Below are 12,174 nucleotides of genomic sequence, written 5' to 3' on the forward strand. Positions count from 1 at the left end.
TATCGAACTCCCAGAAACCTCTAAAAGAGGGCAGTGCCCCGATTTAACATGTGTGTTTATGCATTGTTGCGCAGCGTGCTGAGCACATTTTTTGCAGCCCCGTTGAAGTGAATGGGTCCATACTCGATCCATAAAAAAATGCAAGTCAGATGTGGACCAAAGATATGATTGTGTACATGAAGCCTAAATGTCTATGTTCAACTCCCAAATCTACATATTTTGTAAGCATTTACGCTAGGTTCATATTGGCATTAAGAAATCCTGTTCCAGCATAAATGGCAGCAGTTGGCCAGATGAAAAAACGCAGCATGCAGAGGTATTTATGCTGGAAAGTAGCCGGATCTCCATGGGATCCTATAGAAGTCAATGGAGATCAGGCAGTTCCCAGCATTATCCAGCTAGGTTGGATACTGCTGTTCCTCTGCCTGATTTCATATTGCTACTTTGAACATAGTCTTACTGGGATATGTACAGTATATTGACAGAATAAACATCTCATCATTTTAAGCAGAATCTGAGAGATAAAATCATATCTGCTTCTGATCCCTATAAAAGGAATGCAAACACACAGAAGGAGATATTGATCTTGAGTAGATAGGGTTTTAAGGATCCCTTGTCTCCTTTGAATTTAATAAGGAATTTTCTGCAAGACGTCAACACCAAGAACAATATTTCCATACGGCTGGGGTAGTTGTTGGAGTTTTTCAAAAGGGAATATTTTTTTAAAGATTCTCCCATGATGAAGCAAGCTGTTTCCTTTATTGCCCGTAAGCCGCACCTTTTATGACATGGTAGCTTTTTATTAGAATTTACCTATCGTGATCACACCTTTATCCAGCTGAATGTAATGTTCATACTGATGGACATTTCTTGATTATGACTGATATGTCAGAGTTTCTTTTCTTCAGGGCTCATGCACATGACCGTGTGCTGCGGACTGCAAATTGCAGTCTGCAATGCATTGGCACCGAACGTGGGGCTGCCGCATGCGGATCTCAGACCCATTCACTTAAATGGGGTCTGCGATCCGCATCAGACGGTCCGCACTGCAAAAACTGTAGTGCATGCTCTACTTTTTTGCGGTGCGGAGACACGGACAGAAAACCCACGGAAGCACTCCGTAGTGCTTCCGTGGGCTTCTGATCCATCCCTCCGTTCTGCACCGCATCTCCCGGATTGCGGACCCATTCAAGCGAATGGGTCCGCATCCGTGATACGGGGTGCACACGGCCGGTGCCTGTGTATTGCGGACCCGCTTTATGCAGGCTGCAATATGGCCACGTCCGTGTGCATGAGCCCTCAGTCTGAGCACTGAAATCTAAATCCCATTCTTCCTTTTTTGTTCTTCAGCTTCAACCGACAACTGCAGTGTGAACTATGTCCTGTATAAAGGTGACTATTATGTCAGCACTGAAACCAATTTTATGCGCAGAGTGGCACCTGAGACCCTGGATACCCTGGAAAAGGTAATCCTCAGTGCAAGTGTACGATGCCTTGTAAGGTTAAACAGGTTTTAGCAGGATTTTAATATTGATGATCTATGCTCAGGATAGGTCATCAGTATGTGGGTGGGAGTCTGACACCCGGGACCCTCTCCAATCAGCCGTTGAAAATGCACTGGTGCTCCTGTAAGCACTGCGGCCTTCTCACAGCTGGTATCAAGCTCAGTGCCATTGAAGTGAATGGGGCTGAGCTGTGATACCAAGCACAGCCACTATACAATGTATGGCACTGTGCTTGGTGAGCTGTAAGAAGGCCATAGGAGCGCCAGTTCCTTCTCAAACAGCTGATCGGCGAGGGTCCCGGGTGTCAGACCCCCACCCACATACTGATGACCTATCCTGAGCATATATATAATATAATATATAATCAGCTCCTAGCATGCTCTGTCTCTAATAACACTAGGTGTAAGGTGCCTGCTCAACCCTTGTTTAACCTGCTTGATTGTGATTTGACGCCCTTTATTGGAGTCAAGGGCGACATTTGAGGTTCCAATAATATGTTGGGTTATACCTCTGCATAATATTTTGTCTGAAGTCCATCCAAATGTTTACCTTGTAATTTTCACCGTGTACAGGTTGATTGGACAAAGTTTATTGCTGTGAATACTGCCACAGCTCACCCTCATTATGACCCTGATGGGACTGTGTACAATATGGGAAATTCATTTGGAAAAGGGGGTAAGCAATCCAGATTTTTTTTCATGGTGGATTCTGAGATACAGGAATAAATAGGCTGACATGATTGCTAAATAAATAATAATTAGATTTTACTGGGGAAAAAAAAAAGATTTTACTGAATAATATGACATTGTAGAGTAGTGACAAAAGGCGTGTGTGTGTGTGTGTGTGTGTGTGTGTGTGTGTATATAATATATTAGTTGCATAAGGTAGCAAACATACAAAGTAAAGAAATAATATGTTTAGCGCTTGTGTGCAGTTTAGGCTACTTTCACACTAGCGTTCGGGGCTCCGCTTGTGAGCTCCGTTTGAAGGGTCTCACAAGCGGCCCCGAACGCATCCGTACTGCCCTAATGCATTCTGAGTGGATGCGGATCCGCTCAGAATGCATCAGTCTGGCAGCGTTCAGCCTCCGCTCCGCTCAGCAGGCAGACACCTGAACGCTGCAAGCAGCGTTCGGGTGTCCGCCTGGCCGTGCGGAGGCAAGCGGATCCGTCCAGACTTACAATGTAATTCAATGGGGACGGATCCGTTTGAATTTGACACTATATGGCTCAATTTTCAAACGGATCCGTTCCCCATTGACTTTCAATGTAAAGTCTGGACTGATCCGTCTGAAGCTACTTTCGCACTTAGAATTTTTTCTACAATATAATGCAGACGGATCCGTTCTGAACGGATCCCAAGTCTGCATTATATGAGCGGATCCGTCTGGGCAGACCCCAGACGGATCTGCTCTGAACGGTAGTGTGAAAGTAGCCTTACTAATGCATCTAGTACGTGGCCTTGAAACCAAACTGAAGTTTAGAAGTGGTAGAAACAAAGAGATTAGCTTTTCCATACAGTCTTTCACATTACACAGTCTCGGAGGCTCAACAGCATGTGATGAATGTGATGGAAAACATTATGCTGATTTTGTTCCTTCATGTATTGCACTGGCCTTCCACTATTAAGACATAGAAGCTTTACTAAGGGTGGATAGACTATTTGGGGTCTGACCATTAGAGCCCTTTTGTATTTTTTGTAGTTACAGCACCATACTCATCCAGGCCCAGTGTCTGATATTGTAACAAAGCCCTACTCTCTTCCATAGAGCTAAGCTACACACCCCATGAAGGCTCCTTGTTAGGTTAAACTATGAAGGAACTGCTTTGGTACACTATGTGCCATCTTCGTAATCAGTGTGGGTCCCATGGTCAGAGCCCAGACAATTATAGCCCAGCCAAATATATATACACACATACAGTACAGACCAAAAGTTTGGACACCTTCTCATTCAAAGAGTTTTCCTTATATTTATGTAAAAAAATGAGACAAAGATAAATCATTTCAGAACTTTTTCCACCTTTTTAATGTGACCTATAAACTGTACCACTCAATTAAAAAACAAACTGAAATCTTTTAGGTGAAGGGAAGAACACCCTCTTATAACTGGGGATGTAGCTGTGTTCAGAATTAAGCAATCACATTCATAATCATGTTACATAGGAGTCAGCATACACCTGCCATCATTTCAAGTGCCTTTGATTAACCCCAAATAAAGTTTAGCTGCTCTAGTTGGTCTTTCCTGAAATTTTCTTAGTCGCATCCCACAGCAAAAGCCACGGTCCACAGAGAGCTTCCAAAACATCAGAGGGATCTCATTGTTAAAAGGTATTAGTCAGAAGAAGGGTATAAAAGAATTTCCAAGTCATTAGATATACCATGGAACACAGTGAAGACAGTCATCATCAAGAGGAGAAAATATGGCACAACAGTGACATTACCAAGAACTGGACGTCCATCCAAAATTGATGAAAAGACGAGAAGAAAACTGGTCTGGGAGGCTACCAAGAGGCCTACAACAACATTAAAGGAGCTGCAGGAATATCTGGCAAGTACTGGCTGTGTGGTACATGTGACAACAATCTCCCGTATTCTTCTTATGTCTGGGCTATGGGGTAGAGTGGCAAGACGAAAGCCTTTATTTACGAAGAAAAACATCCAAGCCAGGCTACATTGTGCAAAAACACATCTGAAGTCTCCCAAAAGCATGTGGGAAAAGGTGTTATGGTCTGATGAAACCAAGGTTGAACTTTTTGGCCATAATTCCAAAAGATATGTTTGGTGCAAAAACACTGCACATCACCAAAAGTCCACCATACCCACAGTGAAGCATGGTGGTGGCAGAATCATGCCAAGGGGCTGTTTTTCTTCAGCTGGAACTGGGGCTAGAGGGAATTATGAACAGTTCCAAATACCAGTCAATATTGGCACAAAACCTTCAGGCTTCTGCTAGAAAGCTTCATCTTTCAGCATGACAACGACCCAAAGCATACATCCAAATCAACAAAGGAATGGCTTCACCAGAAGAAGATTCAAGTTTTGGAATGGCCCAGCCAGAGCCCAGACCTGAATCCGATTGAAAATCTGTGGGGTGATCTGAAGAGGGCTGTGCACAGGAGATGCCCTCGCAATCTGACAGATTTGAAGTGTTTTTGCAAAGAAGAGTGGGCAAATCTTGCCAAGTCAAAATGTGCCATGCTGATAGACTCATACCCAAAAAGACTGAGTGCTGTAATAAAATCAAAAGGTGCTTCAATAAAGTATTAGTTTAAAGGTGTGCACACTTATGCAACCATATTATTTTATTTTTATATTTTTTCTTCCTTCTACCTAAAAGATTTCAGTTTGTTTTTCGTACAGTTTATAGGTCACATTAACCCCTTAAGGACACAGCCTTATTTCACCTTAAGGACCAGGCCATTTTTTTAAAATCTGACCAGTGTCACTTTAAGTGGTGATAACTTTAAAACGCTTTGACTTATCCAGGCCATTCTGAGATTGTTTTTTCGTCACATATTGTACTTCATGACACTGATAAAATGAAGTAAAAAAATTTTTTTTTTTGCATAAAAAAAACCTAATGTACGAAAAATTAGCTTTAAAAAGCTGTTCTTGTGTAGAACTTACATAAATAAAAAAAAGTATACATATTTTGTATCGCCGCGTTCGTATCGACCGGCTCTATAAAAATATCACACGAACACCGTTAAAAAATAAAAACTGTGCTAAATAAACAATTTTTTGTCACCTTACATCACAAAAAGTGTAATGGCAAGCGATCAAAAAGTCATATGCACGCCAAAATAGTGCCAATAAAACAGTCATCTCATCCCACAAAAATCATACCCTACCCAAGGTAATCGCCCAAAAACTGAGAACTGTGTACATTACTGCCCCCTCCCTCCCTCCCTCCCTCCCCTGTATTTAACTCATTGGTGGCCAGTGCGGCCGCCCCCCCCCCCCCCTCCCCTGTATTTGACTCATTGGTGGCCAGTGCGGCCGCCCCCCCCCCCTCCCTCCCTTGTATTTAACTCATTGGTGGCCAGTGCGGCCGGCCCTCCCTCCCCTGTATTTAACTACTTGGTGGCCAGTGCGCCCGGCTTCCCCCCCCCCTGTATTTAACTCATTGGTGGCCAGTGCAGACGGCCCCCCCCTCCCTAATTAAAATGACCGACCCCCCCCCCCATCATTGGTGGCAGCAGACGGACGATCCTCTTACTGGTAAGTGACAGGTCTGTGCTATAGGCAATGCGCCTCACAGATCTTTCACTTACCAGTAGGAGGAGCGCCCGGCCGGTCACAGACATCGCAGGTAAGTATAATGCTTCTATTGCTAAGTAACCATAGCAGCCAGGACTGCAATAGCGTCTTGGCTGCCATGGTAACCGATCGGAGCCCCAGCGATTAAACTGGGACTCCGATCGGAACTCTCCGCTGCCACCAATGATTTGGGGGCCGGCCGCACTGGCCACCAATGAGTTAAATACAGGGGGGGGGGGGGGTCTGCTGCCTGGCAGCACCTGCCAGGCAGCAGGGGGCAGTCATGTACACAGTTATTTTAGTATATTCTAACTTGAAGCGTCCCCATCACCATGGGAACACCTCTGTGTTAGAATATACTGACGGATCTGAGTTTCACGATCAAACTCAAATCCGATGGTATATTCTAACATAGAGGCGTTCCCATGGTGATAGGGACGCTTCAAGTTAAAATATACCATTGGATTGGAGAAAACTCCGATCTGATGGTATATTAACCACCTCAGCCCCCCTAGCTTAACCTCCTCAGGACCGCCGTACGCAGGATTGCGTCTTTGCGGCGGTCCTGTTGTTCTGGGTGGACGCGCCGGTGCGTCCTCTCGCGAGACGCGAGATTTCGTGCATTGCCGGCCCGCGCATGCGCATGCGCATCGCGGGCCGGCAAAAGTTAAAGAAGTATTTCGTCACCAGCCTGCCAGCCACGATCATTGGCTGGCAGGCTGGCGATTTTCAAAAAATCTAATCAGAAGCCAGATAACAGATCATATTAGTAAATATGATCTGTTATATGGCTTCTCTGCTGGTCCTTTTCGTCGGTTGGATCCAGCAGAGGAGCAGAGATCACTGTGAGTACCCACCAACACTACACCTTAGCCCCTGATCACCTTCCATCACCCCCATCATCCTAATTAACCCCTTGATCGCCCCCTGTCAATCACTTAGTGAAAGACAAAAAGTGATCAGTGTAAACTGTCACTTTTTTTTTCCACTAGTATTGGCTGTTAGGTTTTAGGGATAGTTTAGGCCCCTTGGTTAGGTAGTTTAGCGTCAGTTAGCGCCCACCGCACCGCAGTCACTTTTATTCGCTGTTTAGCGTATCGCTAATCAGCATTTGTACTTTTATAGTATCTGTAAGTGATCAAAACTGATCACGGTCAGATCTATAATAGTATTAGTGTCACCTTAGCTCACCCTCCACTCAAAACGCAGTGTTTGCCCGATCAGGCCTGATCGGTCGCCCACACGTGCGTTCACCCACGCCCGCCCCACCGCAGTGACAAAAAAAAATTTGTTTTTTGATCACTGCACATTCACTTTACACGCTCTGCGGCGATAAAAAAATCAGTTTTGATATTTTTTATCAACCGCAGCGGCCTCCGGTACTTCGCTAGCCTCCCCTTTGTAAGACAGGCTTGCTTTTTTTTCTTGGGTAGTCTCAGGGAATACCCCTAAATTTAGTAGTCCAAAATGTCAAACAGGGGGTATTCTTCTGAAGAGGCCTACAGGATTCTGACCCAGTCGGATGAGGAGTGGGAACCCTCATCTGACGAATCTAGCGGGTCAGAATATGAACCTGTGGAAAGCAGTGGCTCTCTGACCCAAAGTTCGGACGAGGAGGTGGAGGTCCCTGGCAGCACCAGGCGTACCCGGCCCCGTGTCGCTAGACCACAGGTTATGCAGGATCCGCTTCAAGAGCAGCAGAGTGGGGCTGTCGCTGCCGGATCACGTGGTGAGGCATACACCAGCAGCGCAGCCCTTCCTGGACCTAGTACCAGCACTGCCGTACAACATGGTGACGTGGCGAGCACCAGAAGGGCAGTTGAAGCTGGTACGGTGGCACGTGCAGTAGTTACCCCGTCGCAGCCACCGCGCAGACAGGCCCGTAGAGCCCCTAGAATCCCTGAGGTGCTGACAAACCCTGATTGGCAGTCACCAACTTCAGCCGCACCTGTAGTTCCCCCTTTCACCGCCCAGTCTGGAGTTCGGGTTGAGACGGCTCAAATCGGTTCGGCCCTGGGATTTTTTGAGCTGTTCTTGACTGCGGAGCTTTTGGACTTAGTCGTGGCAGAGACAAACCGGTATGCCACACAATTTATATCCGCCAACCCGGGAAGCTCTTATGCCCAGTCTTTCCGGTGGAAACCAGTCCAAGTTTCCGAACTTAAAATTTTTCTGGGCCTTCTCCTCAACATGGGTCTAACTAAAAAGCATGAATTGCGGTCATATTGGTCCACGAACCCGATTCATCACATGCCCATGTTCTCTGCTGCTATGTCCAGGACACGATTTGAGACCATCCTGCGTTTCCTGCACTTTAGCGACAACACCACCTCCCGTCCCAGAGGCCACCCAGCTTTTGACCGGCTCCACAAAATTCGGCCCCTCATAGACCATTTCAACCAGAAATTTGCAGATTTGTATACCCCCGAGCAAAACATCTGCGTAGACGAGTCCCTAATACATTTTACCGGGCGCCTTGGCTTCAAACAATACATCCCAAGCAAGCGTGCCCGGTATGGGGTCAAATTGTATAAGCTCTGTGAAAGGGCCACAGGCTATACCCACAAATTTCGGATCTATGAGGGAAAAGATCAGACCCTGGAGCCGGTCGGTTGCCCTGACTACCTGGGGAGCAGTGGGAAGACAGTCTGGGACTTGGTGTCACCCTTATTCGGCAAGGGGTACCATCTTTATGTGGACAATTTTTACACAAGTGTGGCCCACTTTAGGCATTTGTTTCTAGAACGGATTTGCGCCTGTGGCACCGCGCGAACTAGTCGCGTGGGCTTCCCCCAACGGCTTGTAACCACCCATCTTGCAAGGGGGGAGAGGGCTGCCTTGTGTAACGAAGAACTGCTCGCGGTGAAATGGAGAGACAAGCGTGACGTTTACATGCTCTCCTCCATTCACGCAGACACGACAATCCAAATTGAAAGGGCAACCCGTGTCATTGAAAAGCCCCTCTCAGTCCACGACTATAATGCGCTCATGGGAGGGGTGGACTTCAATGACCAGATGTTGGCTCCCTATTTAGTTTCCCGCAGAACCAGACGCTGGTATAAGAAGGTGTCTGTATATTTAATTCAATTGGCTGCCTATAATAGTTTTGTTCTCTACAGTAAGGCTGGGAGAACAGGATCCTTCCTCAAATTCCAGGAAGAGATCATCGAGAACCTCATTTATCCGGGAGGTTCCGTGGCCCCATCCACCAGTGTAGTTAGCCGTCTACACGAGCGACATTTCCCCAGTGTCGTTGCTGGTACCTCAACCCAACCGCCACCCCGAAAAAAATGTTGTGTCTGTAGCAGGAGTGGAATAAGGCGTGACACCCGCTATTTCTGTCCTGACTGTCCGGACCACCCTGCCCTATGCTATGGTGAGTGTTTCCGGAAGTACCACACACAGGTACACCTAGCATAGGGATCACATCTCACCAGGACAGGCACACAGGGCTATTAGGGCCCTTTCTCTCACAGCTGCTGCAAACCTCTCCTTTCACCTGGGATAAAGTGCATAACGTACTTCGCCACATCTTTGGGCGATTTGCGCTTTGCACATTGTCCCATGGGGAAGGAGAGGTTTGTTCTATAAAGGTAAAAAAAACAAAACAAAAAAAAATTACCGGTAAGTAAAAAAGTTAAAAAAGTTAAAAAAAAAGTTAATATGTTCTGTTCTAAAGTTAATAAAGTTATTGCTTTGCGGCCTGGTTTTTTCTTTTTTTTTTTTTTTTTTTTTACCTTCCAGGTGGACCAACCGATCGACTAGCTGCAGCACTGATGTGCATTCGGACAGAAGCATTGCGCTGCTGTCAGATTACACGCAAGTCGGTGTATGCGGCGCTGCAAGACGAGATTTCTCCTCTGCAGTAAAAGATACGTTTGCCGAGGCATATGAGCTGAGGAGGTGGCGGTGTTTATATACTTTGGCAAACACTTTGTATATATAAAAAAAAAAAATCCCGGCAATGATTTATTCATCCACATCGATTGATGTGAATGGAGAAATCTGGTTTGCCAGGGCATACGAGCTGAAGTGGGTATGGATGTTGGGCGGAGCTCCTATGTTCTGGCAGACGCCTTTCCCCTCCGTTTTCTTTTTTTGGCAGAGATTTTTTCATCCACATTGATCGATGCGAATGAAGAAATCTGTGCCGTTCATTTTTTTTCTTTCAGCCCAGAGGCTGAACGGAAAAAAAAAATCTCATTACCCATATGCTCAATATAAGGAGAATAGCAGAAACTCCTAATGATGGGCATACATGTAATGATTGCGGAGACCCTCAAATGCCAGGGCAGTACAAACACCCCACAAATAACACCATTTTGGAAAGAAGACACCCCAAGGTATTCGCTGAGGGGCATATTGAGTCCATGAAAGATTGAAATTTTTGTACCAAGTTAGCGGAAAGGGAGACTTTGTGAGAACAAAATCAAAAAAATCAATTTCCGCTAACTTGTGCCAAAAATTTTTTTTTTCTATGGACTCGCCATGCCCCTCATTGAATACCTTGGGGTGTATTCTTTCAAAAATGGGGTCACATGTGGGGTATTTATACTGCCCTGGAATTTTAGGGGCCCCAAAGCGTGAGAAGAAGTCTGGTATCCAAATGTCTAAAAATGCCCTCCTAAAAGGAATTTGGGCACCTTTGCCCACCTAGGCTGCAAAAAAGTGTCACACATGTGGTATCTCTGTATTCAGGAGAAGTTGGGGAATGTGTTTTGGGGTGTCATTTTACATATACCCATGCTGGGTGAGATAAATATCTTGGTCAAATGCCAACTTTGTATAAGAAAATGTGAAAAGTTGTCTTTTGCCAAGATATTTCTCTCACCCAGCATGGGTATATGTAAAATGACACCACAAAACACATTCCCCAACTTCTCCTGAATACGGCGATACCACATGTGTGACACTTTTTTGCAGCCTAGGTGGGCAAAGGGGCCCACATTCCAAAGAGCACCTTTCGGGTTTCACAGGTCAATTACCTACTTACCACACATTAGGGCCCCTGGAAAATGCCAGGGCAGTATAACTACCCCACAAGTGACCCCATTTTGGAAAGAAGACACCCCAAGGTATTCCGTGAGGGGCATGGCGAGTTCCTAGAATTTGATATTTTTTGTCACAAGTTAGCGGGAAATTATGTTTTGTTTTTTGTTTTTTTCCTTACAAAGTCTCATATTCCACTAACTTGTGACAAAAAATAAAAACTTCCATGAACTCACTATGCCCATCAGCGAATACCTTGGGGTGTCTTCTTTCCAAAATGGGGTCACTTGTGGGGTAGTTATACTGCCCTGGCATTCTAGGGGCCCAAATGTGTGGTAAGTTGTTTGAAATCAAAATCTGTAAAAATTGGCCGGTGAAATCCGAAAGGTGCACTTTAGAATATGGGCCCCTTTGACACTTTTTTGCAGCCTAGGTTTGCACACATGTGGTATCGCCGTACTCAGGAGAAGTTGGGCAATGTGTTTTGGGGTGTCACTTTACATATACCCCTGCTGGGTGAGAGAAATATCTTGGCAAAAGACAACTTTTCCCATTTTTTTATACAAAGTTGGCATTTGACCAAGATATTTATCTCACCCAGCATGGGTATATGTAAAATGACACCCCAAAACACATTCCCCAACTTCTCCTGAGTACGGAGATACCAGATGTGTGACACTTTTTTGCATCTCCGTACTCAGGAGAAGTTGGGGAATGTGTTTTGGGGTGTCATTTTACATATACCCATGCTGGGTGAGATAAATATCTTGGTCAAATGCCAACTTTGTATAAAAAAATGGGAAAAGTTGTCTTTTGCCAAGATATTTCTCTCACCCAGCAGGGGTATATGTAAAGTGACACCCCAAAACACATTGCCCAACTTCTCCTGAGTACGGCGATACCACATGTGTGCAAACCTAGGCTGCAAAAAAGTGTCAAAGGGGCCCATATTCTAAAGTGCACCTTTCGGATTTCACCGGCCAATTTTTACAGATTTTGATTTCAAACAACTTACCACACATTTGGGCCCCTAGAATGCCAGGGCAGTATAACTACCCCACAAGTGACCCCATTTTGGAAAGAAGACACCCCAAGGTATTCGCTGATGGGCATAGTGAGTTCATGGAAGTTTTTATTTTTTGTCACAAGTTAGTGGAATATGAGACTTTGTAAGGAAAAAAACAAAAAACAAAACATAATTTCCCGCTAACTTGTGACAAAAAATATCAAATTCTAGGAACTCGCCATGCCCCTCACGGAATACCTTGGGGTGTCTTCTTTCCAAAATGGGGTCACTTGTGGGGTAGTTATACTGCCCTGGCATTTTCCAGGGGCCCTAATGTGTGGTAAGTAGATAAATGACCTGTGAAATCCTAAAGGTGCTCTTTGGAATGTGGGCCCCTTTGCCCACCTAGGCTGC

The 12,174-nt window shown here is 45.4% G+C and overlaps 1 protein-coding gene across 1 annotated transcript in view; it reads left to right on the top strand.

Moving 5' to 3' along the window:
* LOC120996556 (beta,beta-carotene 9',10'-oxygenase-like) overlaps positions 1-12,174 on the top strand; it is a 48,708-nt gene that overhangs the window by 17,937 nt on the left and 18,597 nt on the right. Inside the window, exons 3-4 of the mRNA XM_040426547.1 lie at positions 1,351-1,466; positions 2,078-2,180. Coding sequence (XP_040282481.1) covers positions 1,351-1,466; positions 2,078-2,180 — 219 coding nt within the window. The remainder of the gene's footprint in view (positions 1-1,350; positions 1,467-2,077; positions 2,181-12,174) is intronic.

Source organism: Bufo bufo, chromosome 1 (assembly GCF_905171765.1).
Source record: "Bufo bufo chromosome 1, aBufBuf1.1, whole genome shotgun sequence".
In the NCBI taxonomy this organism is placed as follows: Eukaryota; Metazoa; Chordata; class Amphibia; order Anura; family Bufonidae; genus Bufo; species Bufo bufo.